General features: G+C 43.2%; 1 protein-coding gene across 1 annotated transcript in view; it reads left to right on the top strand.

Moving 5' to 3' along the window:
- DHRS12 (dehydrogenase/reductase 12) overlaps positions 1–23,139 on the top strand; it is a 30,531-nt gene extending 7,392 nt beyond the window's left edge. The window contains exons 4-10 of the mRNA XM_086612222.1: positions 3,805–3,897; positions 5,395–5,476; positions 16,990–17,051; positions 17,814–17,918; positions 18,824–18,914; positions 20,263–20,400; positions 23,012–23,139. Coding sequence (XP_086468348.1) covers positions 3,805–3,897; positions 5,395–5,476; positions 16,990–17,051; positions 17,814–17,918; positions 18,824–18,914; positions 20,263–20,400; positions 23,012–23,139 — 699 coding nt within the window. The remainder of the gene's footprint in view (positions 1–3,804; positions 3,898–5,394; positions 5,477–16,989; positions 17,052–17,813; positions 17,919–18,823; positions 18,915–20,262; positions 20,401–23,011) is intronic.
- The last annotated feature ends 1,394 nt before the right edge of the window (positions 23,140–24,533 follow it).

Genomic DNA, 24,533 nt, shown 5'->3' with positions numbered 1-24,533 from the left:
TTCCTTTTTTCAATTCTATTCCATCCAGATTCCTGGCCGTAGTATTTCAAAACATTGCAAGACTGTTGTGACATGGGGTAGCTAACAAGGACTTAGAAGTTAATGCAGCAATTAGCATGGAGAGGGATGCAGAAGGCACCCAACACTCAGACAGCTGGAGAGGGTGTAATGGTGCACCTGAAAGTGTGCTCTCCTGCCCTGGTTGGAGCAACTGGGCCTGGCACATGGGAGGCTGGCCCAGACAGAGCTCCAGAGGAATGATGTGGCAGATGTCAGGCCACAGGGAAGGGACTGGTACTTTTCCCTGAGCCTGGGGCAGAGCATGATGGTGGCCTTATCTGTTGGGTTCTGCTGTGGTAGAGGTGTTGGGCTGCCAGGTGAAGTGATAGCAGGAGATGAGCATGCTGTATAACCATAGGGAATAGAAACAGGAGATTGACAGGGTCTTTGTAGAGTAGAAGAGCACAAACACCACATTGCGTGGAAGGAGGGACAGCTAGAAGCTATGCTTGAATAAGTGGTGGATAGAGACTCCTAAGATAGGGAGGAATAGAAGCTTGTGACTGCTGGCAACAGAAGGCAGGCTCATTCTCTGCCTGCAGATGTGCGTTTATAGGATAGGTATAGTGCCATGGTAACAGAAGAGGAAGAACAAGCTCTGTCAGGGGAGGTGTTGGAGACAGATGAGCCTGAACCGTTGTCGGCACGAGTAGAAAGCAGTGAGTGATAATGGCTGGAGACTTCCTCCTGTGGGGGATGGAGGCACCCATCTGCAGTCTTGGCTTGATGTCTTGAGAGGTTTGTCATTTGCTAGGTACTCAGATCTAGGGTAATGTGGAAAGCTTACTGAGGCAAACTGATACCTCTTGTTGTCCTACCATGTGGGCACCCATGACGTTGTGAGAGGTGACCCTGAATTCATCAAAAGCGCTTAAGGGGGTGAAGGGCCTGGGGGCCCAAGTAGTGCTCTCTGAAATCCTTCCAGTGAAAGGGAAGGGCTTGGGTAGGAGCATAAACATGGAGCAGGTCACACCTGAATATGCAGCTGGTGTCACTTCGGCCTTTGTCACTTTGTCTTTGGCCTTTATGATCTCCTTGACCTTCTCTGAGAAATGAACATTGCTGAGCAGAAATGACAAAGTGGAGCAAGAGTGTCTTTTCCAACAGGTTTGTTAATCTAGTGAAGAGGACATTAAGCTGGTTTCATTGGAGGGATAGTGACTAAACCCAGAAGAGGAGTGGAGTCATGGGGGTAGAGTACATGTCTAAGGGACAGCAAAATGGAGGAGGCTCTGACAGTTTTCATGTGAAAACTGCATGACTGAGAGTCCATCTCAGATGCCCATACATGAATACACATAGCATAGGAAACTATCAGGAATTCATGCATGGGTACAGACCTGTGATCTCAGTGGGATTAGAGAGGTATGGTTGGCATGATTTGAGTGCTGGAATGGATGGATACAGACCCTTTTAGAAAGGCAAGCTGGGAAGACAAGGAAGAGGAGTTGTGCCCTAAGCAAAGGAGTAGCTTGAATGCACTGCTCTGAAATGGGTCACAAGCCAGTTGGAGCTTGTGGGTAAGGCACAGAGGTCAGATTGATATGGATGACAGCATGGTGGGTGTCTGCGGCAGACTGCCTGATGAAGTAGAGGAAGTAGATGGAGCTTTTTTTAGAGTGCTAGAGAAGCCCCATGATCAGAGGTCCTTGTACTCATGGAGCACTTGAACCACCTCGATACCTGCTGGCAATGCAGTAGGACATAAAGAGTCCAGGAGATTTCTGGAGAGCATCAAGGATGCTTTTTTCTTATGAGTGTCGGACAAGCCAGCTAGAGGTGATCTCTGCTGGACCTGCTGTGAATAGAAGCCTTGAAAGCTGTCTTGGTGGAATTGGCCATGAGGTTGTGGAATTTAAGATTGAGACAGGTGAGAAGGATGAGTAGTAGAATTATGGTCTTTGGTTTCATAAAAACAGGTTTTGTCTCTTTTATGGACCTGGTTGTCAGGATCCCGTGGAAGACAGCCATGGTGAGCCTTGGGAAAGCTGGTTGATATTCTAGGAAAACCTCTTCAGAGCTGGAGGTGCTTCCCGTAAACTGCCAAAAAAGGCAAGCAGGAGTTAAGGAACTACAGGGCTGTCAGCTTCACCTTGCTTCCCAGGAAAACTATGGAGCAAATCCTCACGGGAGCCATGAAAGACAGGAATGACTGAGGAAAATAACTGTGAATTTATCGAGGGCAAACCTGACCTGACCATCCCAATTGCTGCCTTTGGTGAGATGACTTTGTGTATGGACAAGAGGAGAGCAGTGCTTGCCACTTTCCTTAACTTTGCCAAGGCTTTTTCACATGGTCTGCTGTAGTATCCTTGTAGCCAGTTTGGAGAAATGTGGTTTGAACTGGTGGATGACAAGCTGGGTGGAAAACTGCCTGGAACATTTGGCCCAGAAAGTAACAATCAACAGTACAATCAACAGCTGATCTGCTAGCTGGTTTTCAGTGGCATCCCCCATGAGTCAATATAGGGACAAAAACTGTTTAACGTCTCTTAGCAACTTGGACAATGGAGTCAAACACAACCTTTGTCAGACTGCAGATGATCTCAAATGAGGGGAGGCTAGCTGGAGGGCAGGGCTGCTAGTCAGAAAGATGTAACAGGTGAGGAGATGGGCTGACGTGAACCTCATGAAGTTCACCAAGAACAGATGCACAATCCTGCCCTGGGGTGGAGTAACCCCATGGGGCAGTACAGGTTGGGACTAGCTGGCTGGAAAGCAGCTTTGCAGAAAAGGACCTGGGGATGACAAGCTGTCCCTGAACGAGCAGTGTGCCTTGGGGCAAGGAAGGCCAACCAGATCCCAGGCTGTAAGAACACAAGCATAGCCTGCAGGCTGAAGGAAGTGTGTCTTCCTCTCCATTAACCCTTTGGGAGACCAGAGCAGGAGTCCTGTGCCCAGTTTTGGATGAGGAAGTCATTGATGTCCTGGAGAAAGTCCAGCAGTGGCTTGTCAAGGTGACTAGGGAGATGGGACACGTGATATGCAAGGAGAGGGTGAGCAAGGTGGTTTTGCTCAGTGTTAAGAAGAGAAGGCTGATACAGGTCTTAATGTAGTCTACAGCCATGTGATGGGAAGGGTGTAGGAGAGGCAGTGCCATGCTTCTCTTGGGGCTTTGCAGTGAAAGGACAAGAGGCAGCAGACAGATTCTAACAGGGAAAAATTCTGACTAGATAGTAGGAAAATTGTTTTCCACTGTGAGGGTGGTCAAACACTGGAGCAGTGTGCTCAGAGAGGCTGATGAATCTCCATCTTTGGTAATAAAACTTCCCTGGACAACCTGATCTCAGTTGCCTGTCTTGAGAAGGCGGTGGGACCAAGCGGCCTCCAGAATTCCCTTCCAATCTAAATTGTTCTCTAATGCTGTGACCTGAAGCATTGCTTTGGAAAGCTGCCTTCAGCTAAAGAGGAAGCTGCTGTATGAATTGTTTAAACAGGAATTTTGCAAGCTTTGCAATATTTTTCTAGTTCCCTGCTATGCCTGACTGTCTGTCCTGTATATTTATCTAAGTAGGGCTCTCTTAATAAATTTGGGATTAAAAAGCTGTGGCTCAGAAGCAACTGAATCAAGTGACTAAACATGTGTTAAGGACTAGAATTAGATTTTTCCAGTTGTGCGTGTTAACCATAAGTGTTTTAGTTGTGTTCTGAAAATAATATTTTTTCATACTGCTTAGATGCCTTAGCAGTGACCAGTCTCTTCACTCTCCATGTTGATTGTAACTTAGTTTTTTTTCCCTTTAGAATGTATTCTTGCATATTGTGGATATATCCAATCCCAAGGATATCTGGAAGTTTGCTGAAAAATTCAGAAATGAACATAAATTAAACGTGTTGGTAAGTTTGCATACTTAAATCATATGTCTGTCTTTGGAGTGTGTAACTTCTGAACTTGTCCAATAGGTAGTCTAGATTTTTACAATTTGACCCACAGTTCTCTCCTTAATTTTCTCTAGATGTTGCTGCAGTTGTCTCTGTGGTCTGTTTGCCCTTGTCTGTTCTCAGTTCACATACACAGATATGACTTTGGAAAAAAAATAGAGAAGTGCAGTAATTTTTTAGCTGCATCTTCTGAGGTTCTCACCATGCTAACATTGTGGCCTTTAGGCTGTATATCAGGCCTTTAGGCTGTATATCTGCTAAACAGAATATGGCAGGGACTGATGCCTCCTCCCAAGGGCACATTATACTTGCTCCCTCTTAAAGATTAAACTTTTATAGAAAGTCTAGTTAGAGCAGTCTGAAACCAAGCTGGGGAGGGAGCTAACAGTTAAGCAGCATGGATGGTAAGGGGCTCAGTACTCTCTCCCCTTTATTTAGCAGTGCAGACTTGCTCGGGGGGCTGTACTAAAACCGAGGCACCCGGAGCAGTTGTTTCGGTGCTTACTAAATGAGGAAATTCTGATAGAAATGGGAAAATAGCTTGTGAGGAGCAGCAGTGAAGGAGCAGGGAGGTATGTAGGGACAGATCTCTTTTCAACGTGGGAAAGAAAACCTTGAGCTTCCTCTGAAAGGTAAGGCAGAGAAAAGAAAGTGTGTCTTGAGAATATGCTGGCTACACACAGCAAGCTGCTTAATATTGATGAGGTTATACCTTACAGTGCATCTGTGCTGTGTGGTACAGTGTTGTTTTAGCAATGTGTGAGTCAGGTGGGCTATCTGTGCAGGATATCCAGGCACAGGGAAGCTGGAGTCCATACAACCAGGGCTCAAAGTCAGTATGATGCACCTCTCTTGGTTAGCTCTGCTCTTCTCAGAGCTAACCTGCTGACCTGGCTAAACTGCTGCAACGTTTGGAGCTGAGTTAGCTCCAATTAAATGAGTTATTTAATTTGCTGAGGGTGGGGGTTGCCTGCAAGCTGTTTACTGTGTGTCTACAGCTTCCCTTAGTGAATTTTCCCGGATGCAGAGATCTCTAACAGAAGTACATCACCTCGTAGCGCAGGTGATGTGGGATCAGCATGACCTCTCAGATGAGATTTAACAAACTACACTGCATATATATATTCTAATATCTGTTCTACAACTTGCATGTTATTTTATGTGAGAAAAGAGTTTAAAAACATGGAGTAAGATGCTAAGAGGAGCATTGGCTCTCAGTGTAATATGTCTGTGGTGAGCCATTTCTCTGAACTGAAGATCCTTTCTTTTGTGAAAAACTTTTATGACCAGCAACAGAGTAGTGTGACTTGGAATAGCATGGTTTATTGAAACAGTTTGTAGCTTCATGTTGCAGTGTCAGAAAACAGCAAACTAACATGAACTCCTTGTGTGTGTGGTTTTGTTTATAAATATTTGTGTAGATTATTTTTGTTTACAGGAGTTATCTTACAGATCAACAATGCAGGATGTATGGTGAATAACAGAGAATTGACTGAAGATGGACTTGAAAAAAACTTTGCAACAAACACTTTGGGTGAGTAAAGGCTTAGTTCTGAAATATACTTATTTTAGTTACGGAAGTGTGGTTTTGCATCTCGGTCCATGATGCGTGTATCCCTGCTCAGATAGGGATAATACCATTGCTATGCCAGGAAGTGTGCAAGAAAGGAAAAGAAATGTTACAGCTTGTTTGGAGTGTTATTTAATTTCTCCATTTTTCAGTTGGTCTCATGTCGTTGCCTTTATTTATCACAGCAGCAGTGGACAAATGCAGATAAGATTTAATTAAATTGATTCTGAAGTTTGCTAGGAAACTTTGCTCCAAGCAGTGCTGCTAATGACACTCTCTTTGTAATAAGTGTGCTCCTGTGGCTTGAATAGAGCTTGGAGCATGTTCAGATGTTTAAGAAGACATTGAAATGTTTCAGTAGGCTTGAGCAGCCCTGTTTGTGTCAGAGGCACTGTGCAGGAAGACACTGAGGGTGTCCAGGGCACTAAGGCAAACAGATGCAACACCTCATCAAGTGATTGAGCGGTACTGGGTAAGTCTTGGGCACCCCACGTATAAGGGGCATATCCCATGAACTGTGTGGTGGAGGTGTAAGAGGGACCAATTAAGGGAAGCAAATACGGGGAGAAAGGAGAGACGTGGATAAGCAGGGAAGACGGTGAGCAAGGTGGAAGGTTCCCTCATAAAAGCCATGGAAAAGATGTGAGCAAACAGCCAGCCAGCAGAGAGAATAGCTGTCTGCCGCTATCTGTAGGGCTGAAAGCTGCACCTCTTGCGATGAAAGATGTGGTGCTTGCATCAACAAACAGTTCTGACACTCTTTTCCCTCTGCTTCCATGCAGGGTAGGTAGCTTTCCCAAGAGACTGTCTTTAAAATATTCAGAAGTGATATGTTAAGGAGGAGCTGTGGTGCTTTGTTTCTGTGTTTTCCTCCTGTTCATCGGTATCTGGAACAAAGAAAGGGGAAGCTTAGGCTGTAAAGATCGGACAATTATAGAACTAGTATAGCCTGGAAACCATTGTTGGGTTTTATTCTTAGCTTTTTTCCTGTGTTGCTTCCTTAACTCCTATTTGCTTTTGCAAAACTAACATTTTAGGTACAAATGTCTTGTGCTTAGCTGATAGGGTGCATACAGCTTGTTTTTTCTGCAAGTCTGACTACTTTAAACTGACAACTAATTCAAGTATAAAGGCACAGGTTCATTTTCTTCAAATTGATCTTCTGCTAACATTCTTCTGTTTCTCATGGTCAAAATTAAAAACTAATTTTATTTTGCCATCAAATTTCCCCTGGCTGCAGAAGTACAAGAACTTCTACCTTGAGAAATTTATTCACCTTAAATGAGTTTAACCCTCTTGTGGTCTTTCAAACAAAAATCCAGCAGTGCACAAAGGTGCAGTTCTTCCAGAGAGAAGCAGAGTGAAACAAATACAACAGGCTGAACATGAAAGCATGTTTTGGTTTACTTCTAAACATTGAGGAAATTAATTGCTGAGAAACTGTACTAGTGCATCACTTGAATTAGATTTTATCCCACAAGTAGAAGCAGCAAGTTCTGCCTTCCCAGCCGTAAATCAGACTCTCTAGAGATATACAGCTGCATAGAGGGAGCTGAATTACGATTGCAGTGAACTAGGAAAATGCCTGTTTTATCTTTTATGAGTGTTACGTATAGATCTCCTTTATTCATTTGTGTATCACTTGCTGCATGACTATGTAAGAAGGTGAAGAGGGTGATTGCACATTTGAGCAGATAGGGTAAAACAAGTAAGTCATCCTCTAACCAACTTCTGCAGAGTTCAAAGAAGGACTGGGTTGTTTGCTTTGACTGGTTCTCTCTAGGCAACAATAAGGATTAAATTTTGAAGCTTAGCTGGAAGAGGCTGCCTACGCAAGAGAAAGCTTCTGTGCTTGCGAGTCAGGCACACGTGAAGGACCAATGCTGTCAACAGTGCAGGTTTTTTTTCCTCAAAGTCAGAAATGGGGGTAATAAATCATATCTGCTGGAGTTATAGAAGGAGAAAGCTGTATGCAAGAAATGCATGTCAGAGTAGATGCTGTGTTAAGTCATTTCCCAAAGCACTAGGTACCTTTGGGTACACTTTACTTTGGAGAAGTTATTTCTGTATCAGTAACTGTCTGTGGTTATAGGTTCCCAGAGGAAAATTTGGCCAAATTAGATATGGCTGATATATAGGTTGGCTGTAAACTAGAACATGGTCTAAGAGAACAAAGTAAATTCCCCTCTCTGCCTCCTTCCCCAGAAAACCTAAAGCCTGAAGGGTGACATGTGTTTGAGGCCTCTGTTTTGAAAATCTGGAGTTGTCCCCCTCACCAACAGCATGGAAACAATAACTCATGACTGCCTGTTTTCTGCAGAAGTAAGACAGAATAATATTAATATTTGCTTGAGATCTTCACATGCTGGGCATTCCTTCCATCTTTCTTTGACTGTTTCTACCCTGGATCTTAGCTTTGGTCTAGCAAAGGAGTGTGTAGGTCGTAACTGTCTAAGAATGCAAGACTGAACTATAACATGCTTCAAATGTAGAGCAGAGTCTTTGAATTTGATATCTGATTAATGTTTACATAAGCTGTAGAGCTGCTCATTTAGGTGTCTAAAATGCTGTCAAGCTTTTAAATTCAAGCTAGGAATATTTTCTTCTTGACTCACTTGTTAGTCTGTTTCCAGATATTTTGCATAATGGAATTTAGTTTGTTCTAATTGATCATTTGACTTCTGCAACATACTTTCTATCCTGGTTAGTTGTCGGAGTCCATCCTAAGGGTCTTTTCCAACCTCAATGATTGTATGATTCTATTCTATCATACAACAAGGAGGACCCGGGCAACTACAGGCCGGTCAGCCTCACCTCTGTGCCTGGCAAGGTCATGGAGCAGATTCTCCTGGGAACCATGCTAAGGCACATGGAGAGCAAGGAGGTGGTGGGTGACAGCCAGCATGGCTTCACCAAAGGCAGATCGTGCCTGACCAACTTAGTGGCCTTTTATGATGGGGTGACAGCATCAGTGGACAAGGGTCGACCAATGGATATCATCTACCTGGACTTGTGCAAAGCTTTTGACACTGTCCCGCACGACATTCTTCTCTCTAAACTAGAGAGGCATGGGTTTGATGGATGGACCACTCGGTGGATAAGGAATTGGCTCAATGGCCGCACTCAGAGAGTAGTGGTCAACGGCTCAATGTCCAAGTGGAGACCGGTCACGAGTGGTGTCCCTCAGGGGTCCGTGTTGGGCCCGGCCCTCTTCAACATCTTTGTCGGTGACGTGGACAGTGGCATGGAGTGCACCCTCAGCAAGTTCGCTGATGACACCAAGCTGTGTGGTGCTGTCGACACGCTGGAAGGGAGGGATGCCATCCAGAGGGACCTCGACAGGCTGGAGAGGTGGGCCCGTGCCAACCTCATGAAGTTCAACCAGGCCAAGTGCAAGGTCCTACATCTGGGTCATGGCAATCCCAGGCACAAATACAGACTGGGCGGAGAATGGATCGAGAGCAGCCCTGAGGAGAAGGACTTGGGAGTACTGGTGGATGAGAAGCTCAATATGAGCTGGCAATGTGCTCTTGCGGCCCAGAAGGCCAACCGCATCTTGGGCTGCATCAAGAGGAGCGTGGCCAGCAGGTCGAGAGAGGTGATTCTCCCCCTCTACTCTGCCCTCGTGAGACCTCACCTGGAGTACTGCGTCCAGTTCTGGAGCCCCCAACACAAGAAGGACATGGACCAGCTGGAGAGGGTCCAGAGGAGGGCCACGAAGATGATAAGAGGGCTGGAGCACCTTTCCTATGAGGACAGGCTGAGAGAGTTGGGGCTGTTCAGCCTGGAGAAGAGGAGGCTCCGGGGTGACCTTATAGCGGTCTTCCAGTACCTCAAGGGGGCCTACAGGAAAGATGGGGAGAGGCTGTTCAGGAGGGCCTGTTGTGATAGGACAAGGGGTAATGATTTTAAAATAGAGGGAGGTAGGTTCAGGTTGGATATTAGGAAAAAGTTTTTTACCATGAGAGTGGTAGAACACTGGAACAGGTTGCCCAGAGAGGTGGTGGATGCTCCATCCCTGGAGACATTCAAGGCCAGGTTGGACGAGGCCCTAAGCAACCTGATCTAGTTGGAGATATCCCTGTTTGTTGCAGGGGGGTTGGACTAGATGACCTTTGAAGGTCCCTTCCAGCCCTAACCATTCTATGATTCTATCATCTTTGCTTGGACAAAATGAGGCAAAAATGAATACATAAGTCCTCTGGTACATAAGAGTATTATTTTTATACATATTCATATTTAGAACAGAAAGTAAACTTCCCTTCACGTGAAACACCACTGACTAGCTAATTGAGGACAGCTCACTGAAATAGGAGGTGCAGAGTCCTCTCTGGTGGTGTTAGAATACACAGGTGGGTGAAGGTCATGAAATTGCAAAATGCAGGTTGATAGTTCAGGTTTTGTATTCAATTTCAAACTGTAAACTGCTTTGAGCAGGCAGTGGCAGCCATATCTGTGCTGGTGCCTAGCATCTTTAAAATGGGGCTCAGGCACAAATGCTGCGAGACTTGTTGTGGTTCTGTTGTTGCTGTCACATGAAACATCTTACCTTTTTTTCTCTGCTAGATCCCCAAGGATTATTGCTCTGATTGCTGGAGCTTAATGAAGGTGTAGAGAGCAGAATAGCTGTGGAGCACTTAGTGTAATGCGGGAGCACAAGTCAGACACAAGTCTGGAATGGCACGTTGCTGTTTTCATCACACCTTCAGTATGAAATTGAGTGACTGACTTGGAGTAACGTGGGCTGATTTTCTGGGGGACTGCCAATCCTGATGGGTGGATTGTATTTGTGTCCTTTAGTTTGTGCATTGTTGCCCTTCTGTTTCCTCTTGTGGGCTGGCCTTGTACTCAGGGTTGTATCCAGGAGCTGGGCAGCGACGAGCACTTCTTCTGATGAGACTTGCAGACTTCTGAGTCGACATTTCTTTTTTTTTATTTAATTTTATTTTACTTGTTTTACTAAAACTCCAAGCAAAGACTATTCAAACTGACAGTATTCAGCCATTTTGGAAAAAAAACCCGTCAGCATTGGTAGGCAAGTGAAGGCAACAGAAGTGTGTTCTCATTGAAGCACTAGACACTTAGCTGAAACAATCCTTGTTCCTCTATTTTATAGCCTGCCTCACTCTTACTCAACACATCTTCTTGCTTGACATGGCATATATGTTACATTTTTATTGCTACTTACCAGCCAAGGGGATGCTAAAACACACTCAGAGATAAATAAATGATGCTCCCAGTATGGATCTTTTCTTCAATCTAATGTGCTCTCATGTTTTAATAATATAGCCATATACATTTACTCTCTATGCAAGAAGGGGTTGGGCCAGAGGAAATAAGATGCTTTTCTACCACAGCAGCAATATAGCCCATCTATGGCAAATTGCCTAACTTGTATGGATATTTGCCAGTCTCTTCTCTGCACATAAACCATATCTAACTGGGGTTTCACACAAGCAAACATTGCCTCGTGGACGGTGTTCTGAACTACTTGGAAGTCAGGCAACTTGGATACCAGCTATCAGTCTGCCGTAAGGTCAGTCCCTGTCTTTGGCAAGACAACCTTACCTGTGAAAAGGAGACTAGGATACTATTTTTCTTTCCAAAAAGCTTTGAGTCTTACAGATGAGATGTACTACATGAAAGGATAAAGTTGAATATAATTGCACATCCACTAGCTATACTGAAGCCTAGGTTCCAGGACACAGAGGAACCCTTATTGAGCTGAGCTTTGTAATTCAAGGGAAATGTAAACCTTCGTTTTGTCTTTCATGTTCATTAGCTCTTCCCGTACACTCTCAGTTATTGCTAGTGTGGTGGAATTAGCCCTCAGAGAGAACACATTAAAGTCTTCATTCCTGAGCTTGTACTCAGGAAACACTCGGGGATGTCTCTTATTTGGAACTGCAGAAATTGAAGGCTTGAGAAGATAACCAGGTCAAGGAAGAATGTCACTTTATTTTTGTTGTTATTTGGGTTTTTTTGGTTTTGTTGTTTGTTTTTTTTTTTAAGGCTTGAATATAAGGAAAGCAAGCCAATTTAACTGATTTTTACCAGATGAATGAGCCATTGAAATCTGTTTAATAAAAGTGGTGTGTGTTGTTTTTTGTGGGTTGTTTTTTTTTTTTTGTACCCACTTTTTTCACAGTTGAAATAACACTGTTCCTAATAATGCTGCAAAACTCAGGCAGATGGAAAACTTCGCTGAGTGTGGTGCTGGCTGCCTGCCTTTATCTGAATGTTAGCAGATTAAAAACCTCACCAACAATTTGCCACTAATTGCCAGATAGAACGTCAAGCAAAAACTATTCTAGAATCTACCAAGACACTTGGGTCTGCAATAATTGCCTCATCAATTAATTTTATGTTATAAACAGGTAGTGGCTTTACAATATTACTTCTGCTGAAACCATGATTTTCTTTATAAATCAATGTTAAAGTACAGGTTTTGAGGTCACTTTAAATCTGTAAAGCAGATGGGAGTGTGTGTTCATGTTCTATTATTATACGTGATATCTATTGATTTCCAAGTCTGAAATATATGAATCATAAGGAGTCTTCCAGGCTTTAGCAGGCTAGAGCTGAATTACACCACCAGCCTTTTGGAAATCTGCCTTCTCGGTGTTTGTTTGTTTTCTGTTAGGGCTATTCTATGTTTTGCTTAGTTTCATGTTCTAGTACAGAAAGATTTGTAGCCTTCTGTGGGCAAGACTAGCGTGTAATACACTGTAGACTTCTGTCCCTTGCATGGGGATAGTTTTCACTTTGGTTATGCTGTGGTAGAGATGGTGAGATCCACGGTGAACTAACTGTTGCAAGAATGTGCAGAGCTAGCTCTTGCAGGAAGGTAACAAGAGTGTTTTCCTTAGAGTACCCTCAGCTTCTCCTTCAGGTCATACAAAATGTAGCCTGATTTTATTTAAGAGTTTATGAAGCAGACAGGCTGATTTTTGTAGTTTGGGTTTTGTTTTGTTTTTTTTTAAATAACTTAATATACAAATTGGATGTTTATCTCCGTAACAGCTCCTCATTTTCTGCACTTGCATCATTCAAGTTTCACTCCGTGATTGTGAAACCACTGAGTTGCTGTTCATACAAGTTGACAGAGGAGTTCACTGTATGGAGGTAAAAATGAGAGTTGTTAATTAGAACCCAATATCAGATTACTGAACTGAATTGAGATGATCTCAGAGCCGGTGGAGCAATTACAAAACGGGCCACAAGGGAATGCATGGTGATTCAATTTTTTTTTTTTTTGTTTGAGCAAGTAAACATGAAACTTCAACATTACTGTGATCAGCACTTGGGAAGGAGTGTGTATGAACAAAGTGTGTTCTCATTAAGTGCCGTGCTCGTTGCTTTTACTGGAATTACCATGTGTAATGCACAGACTCACAACCCACACTGTCTAATCTACCATATGATAGAGTTGGTTGAATGGTGTGTAATGGGGGAGTTGCTGTGTCTTTGTAGGAAGGTTTTAATTACGCTGTATTATACATGATTTCCTATTATGTGAGCTCAGCTTCAAGACATAAAACTTACAGGAATTTTTCCAAAGGAAAACAAATGTTGAGAGGATGTTTATCTTTAAAAGAAATCGTGCATCAATCCCAGGAGCCTCTTTAACTGGAGAAAACATGGCCAGCAAGTACTGTGTCAAACCTCAGTACATGGAACGGGGATGTAGCTTGTGCAGTAGGTTACTCCACTCTAGTCAACTCTTCACCTCAGCAGAGTTCAGTGAAGGCAAGATGAAATCCTGTATGTGTGGGTAATAGGCTGGATGCTTACTCACCCCCTTCTGCATTCCTGCTGCTTCTGAGCAAGCTCCTGAATTCATCCCGCTGGACTCCTTTGTGGTACGGCAAATACTCCTTTTCGATGGGAAGCATTGTATAGCGTTTCACTGCAAATTTTTTTTTTTTTTCCCTACCTTTACACCAGTGGAAGCCAAGCTTTCGGGCCATGTAGACAATAGACTTTGCAATGGCAGGAAAAGATGATGTATAGCAGTCTGACCTGTGTCTCAGTCATAAATGCAGGTGGTACAGCTGTGTGTCCAGCACTGCCTTGTAGGTGAACTCGTAGCTCCCTGCCTGCTGGGTGAGGTGTGTGTGAGAGAGGAGCTGCTGCTCGAGTTTCTGCTGTGTGAATAATTCAGAATAGCCTGCTCTTTTCCACAGGCCCTCAAACCTGTGCAAGAAACAGGCCATAGTCCAGGAGAACTGTTCAGACGGAAACATCCTCCTCCCAGTTGCCATGTGTCCCAATGGGCTCTTAGTTCTGTCTCTGTCATGGATACAGCTGCTGGGGAATGCACTGGGAAACGTGGTGGCCTCAAGGCTGAGCATCTCCGTTTACAGAGCATCTGCTTGAGACAAGGACATGCTTTATCCAGAATTCCCCAGGAGCACTGGCAGTTCTTGTTTTCTGGGGAGAAAGGTCTTCCTTTGTGTCTGGCAGAATCCTCAAGGTCCTCTCAGAGGAGGAGCAGGATCACCAAGATCCTCAATTCTTAATGTTTTCAGTGCAAGGCGTGTCACTATTGATCATCACCTTTCCCTTCATGCACCTCTGTGTTCTCTCTTGGTCTTTTAAGCAATTTGAAAAAAAAAAAATCTTAAAAAATCTGTACAGTTTAAACACAGTGATAATTAAGCATTAATCACATTTGATATGCTTTACCATTTTTAACTAAGCTCTGTGGGAGGAGGTTTCTTCTTTAACAGACGCAAATGATTTTTATGTCAAGGAAACATAGTAGTGTTAATTTTGGAAATGCCCATGTCCAGTACATTGGTATTGATAGTAAATTACTAGCAAAATTATATACAATTTGGATGTTGTCTTGATTTCCTTAAGTGGAGGGAGGCAGGACTGTAGTTTCTCCTACCAAATCAGTCTTGGTTTTCCTTGCAAAAATTTTTTTACTCAAAACAAGGAAATTTTTCCTTTTTTGTTTTTATACAATGCATTCATTTGCAGCTTCCCCTTTTACTTAGAGATTCGTTTCTGTGTTGCTGCAATACAGCTGTGCTTGGCCGAATACATGGCGGCAGGTACAAGGCAATGCCAGGCCTCTGTGCTCCCTGTGCTTTGTGTTGCTCAGTCCTGTTTGTCTGAAGGTGACTATCAAACTACCTGCCAGTTCTTACGTGAATAAAAACGTGGAGGTTTCAATTGGTGATGATGTTTTCCAACCAACAATATACCTTATTAATAAGATATATCTATTCTGCTATTATTATACTAAATTTCTTGTCCAGGCTGTTTTGCCTGACAGACCAGCCCATGCAAATAAGAACATATAATATCCAAGTACGTATGTTGAAGTACCAAGGAGTTTGTGTTTGAACGTTTAAAACGGGGGCAATGGTGAAATACTTAGTAGTGGGAGCAATGGAATGCTTCAGTCTTGACACACGCCTGATGCATCACGTCTGTGTGTGTTTTGGGATACTAGTGCTTGCCATAGGAAGCTGGGATCAAAACTGGTCTTTTTGCATTCTATCTCAAAGCGCATGAGCAAGTGGGTTTGTGGGGTAAAAAGATCGAATGCTCTGGCTCTGTGGGATTTACTGAATTCTTAATAAACTTGAGGAAGAGAAGAGACATTGGCTTTGCAGTTAGTTTGTGGTTTTAAATAAGCACATAAACTTCTGACAAGCTGTAGTTGCTGTAAGCAGGATTTTTGGCATTGAACGTTTCTCTCATCCAGCTGGAAAAAAAAACAAACCCTAGTTGTTAATGAAGCAATGTTTATGCATTCATCTTTGCATCCCTTTAGGATTAACAAACCAACATGAAGCCCCTTAAAAGTGTAAATTAATCTGCAGAACAGTAAAATCAAGCATCCTCATAGCTGGTGCATTGCAGCTCTGCCTTTAGGAAATGCAGTGTATTTAACCAAGACTTGATGTTACTTTGCATTTGAAGAATCCATAGCAAATCAAAATCTAATCCAGGCTCTCAGATTGTACTGAAGTGATTTTTTTTTTTTTTTTTCATCGTGGCAGTCTCCCATGACAATCAGCGGTAGTTCTTGTCCTAATGATGTCATCGCTCAGTCTCCCCACCACTACCAGGGGAGATGTACGGGCTCTCGTTATTCACTAGCAATTGCCTTTGCTTGCGCTTTCTGCTGAAGACAGGCTGCATTTGCTCATCTGCTGTGCATCCACTTTGTTTGATTTGCCAGGATTTTAGATATATCGTGTGTGCGTGCGGATGTCCCTCTGATTATACAGAGAATATGAAGACTGTTGTGACTGACGGGGGAACCGAACGGTTTGTTCACCAAGCACGTAACACGTTTGACTTGGGTAGCACATTTATAAACATGCTGTATTTTAACTGGGTGATCTCATTGCCTCTGTGGAAGAGAAGTTATAAAGACACATGCTGAAGTCTTCATGTCTAGTGCAAAACATGGCCTCGGTAGCTCATGGAAAAAAATACATTTATCGCTGACATGGAATTGTTGGACTAGAGCCATTAGTGAAGAGATGAGAGGGAAGTATTGTACTCGACACAGAAACACTAGACTAAATGGGGCTAGAGTAATTCTGAATTAAACAGATTTTTTAAAAAATACAGTTTAAAGGGGAAAAAAATAAGCAATATTTCTGAAAAGAAAAACAAAACAAAAATCCCTGTGTTGCACTTGAGTGAGTGAAACATTGCTTGGTATATCTAAATCAGACAGACTAGCTGTTGAACAGTGTTTTGAATAACAAACTTTGCTGGTCATGGTAACAGCTCTAATGGAATATATTCGTGCGATGCGTGTGCAAATCTGTGCTAAATTAACACGATTAAAGCGAGGAAGGACACAGTTAAGTTTTCCCAGGTATTCTTAGCTCAGCCTTGGGCATGCAACATTAATGTTTTTCCTCCAAGGGTTCCTTATCTTCTGTAAGAGTCATGCTGGGGATTTAAGAGGTGGTTTTTGTGTGCAACACAAATCAAAAGTGTTGCCATACTCAAAGTGTTTTCACAGTGAGAAGACAAAAGTGGATGAGTCTTAAGTGCCTATACAAGGGCCTAAGAAACACAACTGTGTTGTGTTCTATTGTTCATGACCCAACATAGATATGTGTATATATGCCATGCATAGAGTGGAAATGCATTCCTTATTTCTTCACTGGCATCACCTAACACCCAAGGAAATCCATACCTGAGCCATTTTGCCTTCAGAGTTATGGCTGAATGTAGCGAGCAGTTTGCTCTGCAGGCACAATAAAGATAAAAGTCTATAAAATAACTGATGTGCCTTTTGATAAGTATGCAGCAACATGGACTGCTACAGGCTGAGTTGGCATATTGCAGGTAAAGCACCAAAAAAAATCATCATTAAATTCAGGTCAAGTTTCAGAAATAAAGAGACTTTGGGTTTTGGGTTGTTATAGAGGGTGAGGAGAGAAGAAAGATTTGTTGGACAGAAAGGTTAATGTTGGTGCCTTTCTGTCTTGTAGGTACATACATTCTGACAACTGCCCTGCTGCCCCTCCTGGAAAAAGAAGCTGATGCCAGAGTGGTGAGTCTGCAATGCTGTTGAAAAGTGGTGGTTTATTATTCTTACCTTCTGGTTTGTGACAGCATTTCTTTTACCATGCTAGCAATGCAGGATTACTTGTAATGCTGTGAGCATCTGTAGAATCCTTTTGGATTTTGCTAACAACCACCTCTTTCTCTAAGGCAAAGCTCCCGCCTGCTGCCCTCAACCCTTCATTGGAAATCAGAGTAAAACACGTCCTTTGGAAACTTCCCCTTTTCCTTTCCCTGGGGCAAGTTATCTCCTGCAGCATAGTGCAAAATAACTATAGTAGAAGTATAGGCTTAAAAGGACCTTAGAGATTTTGGTGTAAAATAGGACAGCAGGTACGTTTTTTTAAAATGAAATTTCCCAAGTTTTGTACAGTGTCTCTTGTTTTCTAGTTAGCTTCTATAAATGCTGAACATATAAACTACAAATAGTGCTATTCTGCTATTTTCTTTCTCCTGATTACTTTTCAAAAGGAAGAAGCACAAAGTTCCCTGAAGAATTCAACACCACTTTGAATGAGAACCACTTTCTAAACAAAAAAAAATAAATCTATTTCTTCCACCTCATCTCCAGGTATGCTCCACACATGAGCACAAGCATAGTGCAAAGAGTATGCAGAGGAATCCTGCTCCCTAGGGACTTCTAAATACAGCCTGAAGACTACATTACGTGCATGAGTGCGGTTGTAGGGAATTCCTGGTTTTGTTTTTCATTCATTTGTTTTTCATTCGTTTTTCATTCATTTGATTACAGATAACTGTCTCTTCTGGGGGCATGCTAGTTCAAAAATTAAACATATCTGACTTGCAGTCGGGAAGTGGGACATTTGATGGAACTATGGTGTATGCTCAAAACAAGGTACATTCCATGATTTTAAAAACAAAGCCCTTGTTTGCTAGGTGACTTATGGCATGGGCTTTGCAAAAAGCCTGTTGTTCACTGTTGCTTTCCTATTGCATCCAACCCGTACAGAGACACACAAGCAATAATCATAGAATGGCATAGGCTGGAAGGGACCCTAGAGATCATCTAATCCAATCTCCCTGTCATGGGCAGGGATGCCTCTCAACTAGATCAGGCTACTCAAGGCTCCGTCCAACCTGGCCTTGAACACCAGAGAGGGGGCATCCACAACTTCTCTGGGCAATTTATTCCAAAGTCTTACCACCCTCGTACTGAAGAATTTCTTCCTAAGATCTAATCTAAATCTGTTCTCCTTCAACTTAAACCCCTTTCCCCATGTCCTATCAGTGGACACTCTTGTAAAAAGTCCCTCCCCAGCCTTCTTGTAGGTTCCCTTCAGGTATTGGAAGGCAGCTATTAGGTCCCCTCCAAGTCTTCAGGAGTGTAATCTTCAGGAGTATGATGGCGTGCGCTTATGAGTGCATACCATCTTGCATGGAGGGCATGGCTAGACTTTCACTTGATTGGATTTGAGTCTCAAGGGGGAAAACTGTCTTTAGCTGACAAACCCTTTCTGCCTGCTCAGTTCTTACCTACTGTCTGCAACAAGCAGATGTGGTCAGTAAAAGCGATGTAACCACTTTAAAAGTAAGCTTGTGGCCAGGACATGGATTGCAATGACCATGATGGTCTCTGACAAAATTAGTAAATCCAAGCAGGATGAGGAAGGGGATATTTCTGCTATACGTAAATGTCCTTGTATTTATAGCACATTTGATGTAGTTTATCTCCCTGGGAACTAACTTGGTGGACAGGCTATTGGACCTGATGCTGGTCTGACACTCTTTTCTCTCTCCTAGAGACAGCAAGTTGTCTTGACAGAACAATGGGCAAAAGCTCACAGAAACATCCATTTCTCTGTTATGCACCCCGGCTGGGCAGACACTCCAGGTAACATCTTCTTGACACTCCGACTACATTTTTTTTCTTTTCAAGATTGGTCTAAAAGCAAGGAGAAATGAGACTTGTGGGTAGATTTCTGCAACAGATGCAGTGATTCCTTGGCTGCAAACTGGTGCTTGAAGTAGTTTTGTACCCCCTTGGTAGCTCTGTTCTGCATAGTGTCTGCTATCTGTGTATAGCCAGAGAATAGTAATGGACAATGAATGGTTCCCACCCCGCACAGATGCACAGCCGAGCCGTAGTGCTTTAAGCTAACCTTTAAGTTACATTTGTAGTAAGGCTTTTAAACACACAGGTAGGAGCTTTTGCCTCTGTGAGTACCAATGTGCAGACGTTGGGAATTTGCAAAGGCATGTGAGAAAATGGAGCACGCACCATTGTACCAGCCCTGTTCCTCTGCTTTTCCTCTAGATGTTTATTGCCATGGAGAAGGCAGCGTGTGTGTTTGGCCAGACAGTTCTTTGTCTGAGCTGCAGCTGTTCTTCAGTGGCTGCATCTCAGCAGGCAGGCCAGCATCAGTTATCCAGTATGCATGTTGCGTTCGGCAATGTGTTACCAGCCCCTAACACCCAAGACTAGCAATCCGATCTCTAGGTCTTTTCTAGGGATGCAGTTTCCCAAATTTGCTTCTGATGACAGAAGCATTTACCCTGTCTAGATTACACTTGAAAACTGCCCTTTCCAACTTAATATCCTAGTACTTGTTTTTCTTAAAATTACATTTATTTTTGCACGTCCTTTGTGGCTTTCAAATCTAATGAACCATAAAGTTATCCCACTTTAATGTTCAAGGACTCTCCAACCCCCAAAAATAAATAGCTGCAGGGGATGGGCCTTTAATCATCACCTGTTGAACAAAATAAAAAGAAACCAGAGTTTAAACATAAATTATATAGTTGGTTTAGGTACTGTTCACTATATAGTTTTTAAATACGGTGCTGCAACTGGTTTCCTAAAACTAGTGAGAAAATAAGAGCTAAAAATCCTGTTAGAATACCTGGGTTTTGGTATTTCTATTTCCTCCATGTCTTCTTTACAGTTAGAATGGAATTGGCTCAGGAACCTCTCACTGACCCTCTTCTCAGTTCTTACTAGTTTTGTCCCTGTAATTTGACCCAAACAAACAACTGGTGGATCATCTGGCAGTTTAGCACTATTCCACCACAAGTCATTGTACTCCTAGCTATGAGGAGATACTCATTCTCTTTCATAAACTCTGAGATGCTTTCTCTTCATTGTACACTCACGGTGGCAATTTTAAGTTGCTCTTTTTTTTTTTTTTTTTCTCAAAAAAGCCTTGCATTGCAGACCACCGTTCCATTGTTCTTCTTTCTAGCTGTGAGATCGTCGATGCCGGATTTCTATCAGAAGATGAAGAATACGCTGCGCACAGAGGCCCAGGGAGCTGATACTGTTGTATGGTTGGCAGTTTCATCTGAAGCAACAAGGTTACCGAGTGGCTTGTTCTTCCAAGGTAAGGCAGCAGCGTCTTACCTTGCGTAGCAGTGGAGACCCCTAAGCTGCCTGAACTGCAGGATCCCCATCCGGCCTGGAAAGGGAGGAAGGCTGGACCAGGCAACTGTTGTTCAAAGGATGAAGTCTTTCTCAAAACCGTTCCAAGACTAAAGGTTGGAGTGAGCATTGTGCAACCAGAGAACAACTATGTTAAGTTGTTATTTTCCTGCTTTTGTCCTCTAAAATAGCTGATAGTGGCTTCAAATCATTTCTTTAGGGAAGGTTGTTTTTTTTTTTTTTTAGTGAAAATGGCTGTCTGCAGGGCTGTGAATCCTGCCAAGGGAAAGTGAGTCACAGCAGTCAAACAGCGTCTTTTATGACTCTGGGAGACTAGCATCCTTCTCACAGAGCAATGAGGGTTGGCTTTGCTTTGACAGGTTCTTCTTCCTACTGTTCCATGCTAGTTAAAGCTGCCAACTCCCCCTTCCTCTAACGCTGGGCAGAGACTTCAGCACAGTGGCATTTTTGGCACCGTAAGTGTAGGGAATGGAAAAATAGGGCAGAGCCTTTCTTTTCTCCCAGGCAAATCACAGGCATCTTCGTAGGAGCAGCTGGAAGCATAGATGTCTTAATGGTGATGCAGGTCTGTGAGAAAGGAAAAGCTCAGGGCAGTTGCTCACAGGAGCCCAGTACTTCTGTTGGATATGGCACTTGAATCCTGATCCACTGAATTTCTGGCACAGCATGCAAGAAGTTCAGACTTTTCTGGAGTTGAGTTGACTTTTTCCCTTCTGTCCCCTCCCAGATAATCACACAGGGTTGGTTGACAGATAATTAACCAGTCCTTTTTCATGTCATCATGTGGTGCATGCAGAAACCCTACATCCCAACTGGTCAGTCTTCTTTGTAGAACCAGGCTTTGTCTTTTTCATACTCCTATAACCTTCTTCTGGTCCTAATGCTTCTGCTCACTCATTCTTCCTCTAGATCCGAATTCCACCAGGCTCTTGCCTTTGGCCTTTGTCTACCCCCAGCTTTAGTAAACAGGGAACACACCTTGGCTCTTTAGCTATAGGTAATTACTTTTGAGAGCTTTGGTCTTGGTATGACTGCTCTTAAGGATGCAGGAGAAGTCTTGTATCCATGTCCCATGCTTAGCAAATAGTGATGAAGTCAGTTATTTCTCTCTCCTACTGCCCTTTGGAAGCCACAGCTTAGTATGTGTCCTCTTCAGGCCTTTTCAGTAAAGGACTGTGTGCAGGACTTTACCACAAACCCTGCTTTTCTGGTCGTAGATGGTCATTTCCCGAATCAGTGACACCTTCCTTCCATTTCCTCTGTTCTCTTTTATTCTGCTCTCTTTAAGTGCAAACCAAAGCCAGCAAATATTTTTTTTCCTTAGAGAAAAAAATGGGAAGTGAGAACATGACTTGTACAACCAGAATTCTCTGCATCTGCCAAAATAAATAAAAAATGTTTGACAGAGCCTTGCTTTCCAAAGACTAGAAGCATCTTCTCCGTGATGCTGAACTTGGCTTGCACATGTAGTTCCCAAACTTGAGCACAGGCTACTAGAAGCACCACAATTAGGTAGGAAGCAGTTCGTATTCCGTGATGGAGAAGGAAATGTTCTTCTGCATGTTTCTCTTTCCAGTTTTCCATAAGCAGAGGTTATGTGGTGTGTGCAGCCAGTTACAACATTTGTTCTTAAAAGAGCAAACATCTCTGCTCCCCTGGGAAGCCTGATGGCAGCTTGATAGGTTTTCAGAGAAATCTGCTGCCCGGTGTTGCAACAGCTTGTTCTTTTAGTCTCAGCTGGCTACTGCGGAAGTCGGACTAACAGTGCTGCACCGGCGCTCTGATGGTTGCTTCGTAGATATCTGGGAGCATAAGGTTTCCAGGCTCCAGATACCGTGGCTTTGGAGAGAAAAATCACTTGGAATGGATGGTGATACAGCTATGTTTACACAGTGTGTGAGGACTGTGAGATTTGGAGAGCCAATCAAAGCATTGAATTGAGCAAATTTGGTCAGACATCTTTATGTTGGATACATGTTACTTACGGCGACTGAACAATTAGCGTAAGTTCTTTAACAATTAGAATTTAAGCATGTATTTTTAAGGAGGAATAAGTATTTTAAGATATAATCCAAACTACAAAGTCCCAGCTGGGGACTAGTATAGCACTAGAAACATTATCCAGCAGGCAAGGAAAAACTCTCTCTTGCTGAAAAAACAACCTCTGCCTGCCTCAATAATCTCAAGTTATCGGCCTTTGTCCACAGGAATTGCACTAGTGACAGGGAACAGGTGTAAACCCTTCACTAAGGCCTTCCTGTATCTATCCTGTCCCTAGCTGCAAGTGAGGAGGCCTTGCTCCCCAGTCGAAGTCATACTGTGCTAAAGGACAGTCACTCTAGTTCCAGAACACAAATGAGATTAGTTTAATTTCCGGTTTGGAAGATATACTCAACTAACACTGTATACAGACACCTGGAAGGTAAGTTTCCCGGGTTCAAGACCATGAGGTACGTTTGGACAGTATAGAGCCTTGCAGAAAAATTTCCTTTGCGCTGGAAGAGGTAGTTAAATGTACCCATAAGGATTTTTTCAATTTTTTTGTCTTCCAGACAGGCAGCCGGTCCCTACACACTTACCTCTGGCAAGAACCCAAAGTCCACCGGAGGACGAGGAGAAGCTAATGGAAGTGCTGGAGGAGTTCTCCCAGAAGTTTAAATCCAGTTCTCCGAGAACTTAGTGTCAGTGCTGAGGCAGTGTAACCACAAAGCTTCTAGTTACACAGTAACAGTGCTGTAGTGTGCCTGCTGCCGAGGGGAAGTAGGATGCCATAGGCCTGTTACAAACAGGTTGCGTTCAGGTGTTTGCGTCACGGGGGAGAGTGGTGCCTGCGACTCTTTTTCTCTGCTGCCGAGAGTCTCTCCCATTGTGAATGTGCACCTGCCAGTAAAGTTGTGTTCTTAGAATTGGAAGAAAAATGGGAAGGCATTAAAATAAAACCCCAGGCTTTGTGAAGTTACCCAAAACCTTTTGAAACACTCAGCAGAGAGAAATGCAGAGGAGTGTACCTTCAGTAGCCGTCACGAAGGACTCCAGGAACGAAGTAGTGAATGTTTTAAACAACATTTAACTCCTGTGTTTGACAGGTTGGTGGCTTCCTTCACTGCATGAGGGTGACTGGGCTCAAACCTATGACTGGGAATGCAGAAACTCTCTCTTGCATCGCTGGCTTAGTTTAAATGGAAGGATTGTTCCCTGCCCATGGCAGGGGGGTTGGAACTAGATGATCTTTGAGGTCCCTTCCAACCCTAACCATTCTATGATTCTTCACGGCCTTCAGTCTCTATAAATCAATGCTGGTATGCAGAAGTGATCTGCTTCCTCATGTTTAAACAGCAAGAATTTAGGAACGCTGCCAAATGCCTTCCACATTACTCTATGGAGCCAGGGCTGAATATTGTCCCGTTTATGTCAAGACACCACGAAGTAGGAAGTTTCAACTCATACCACACCCAGACATAGTTGGATCCAGCGGAGAAATGGCTCCATGACTCTAGGCATGAAAAGAAATAACCGTACATGCTTGCCATTTCTGTGAAAGATCAAAGGGAATTGCTTTATTGTTACGAATGGATTAAGAGGGGGAGTACTGGGGGGCAGAGGTTTTAGAAGAGAAGTCCACCTCCTGATGAGAGGCGTTATATTTTGCCTGGAACTATTTATTTCCAGACACAGAGGATGGGATTCGTCTTACCTGACCTGTAAGTGTTTGAATTACTCATTGGCATTCTCACTGTAAATCAGCAGGGAGAAAACAGGCTTTTTCACAGTGATTTACTGGATCTAGTTTAAGAAACAACCCCTGCATTCCTACATCTTTCTGCTGATGGTGAAGACAACCAGCTCAGGCTGAGACATTCAGGCGGGATTCATTTTGTCTTACATATTTCAGATTTACTGCAAAGCCAGGACTATTAATAACAATAGCAGTAACGTGTTTTCTCCTGAACTGAGTGTGTTTGATAGCAAACTGCCTTTAGAACCCACCAAAGGCACGCTACTGTCTTACACATGACTAGACCAGTGGGGTAGGACAAAAGACCCAGACACAAACATAACACAGGTGTTCTTGAG

This window comes from Tauraco erythrolophus, chromosome 1, assembly GCF_009769465.1.
Source record: "Tauraco erythrolophus isolate bTauEry1 chromosome 1, bTauEry1.pri, whole genome shotgun sequence".
In the NCBI taxonomy this organism is placed as follows: domain Eukaryota; kingdom Metazoa; phylum Chordata; class Aves; order Musophagiformes; family Musophagidae; genus Tauraco; species Tauraco erythrolophus.
This window is presented reverse-complemented; position numbering and strand designations above follow the sequence as displayed.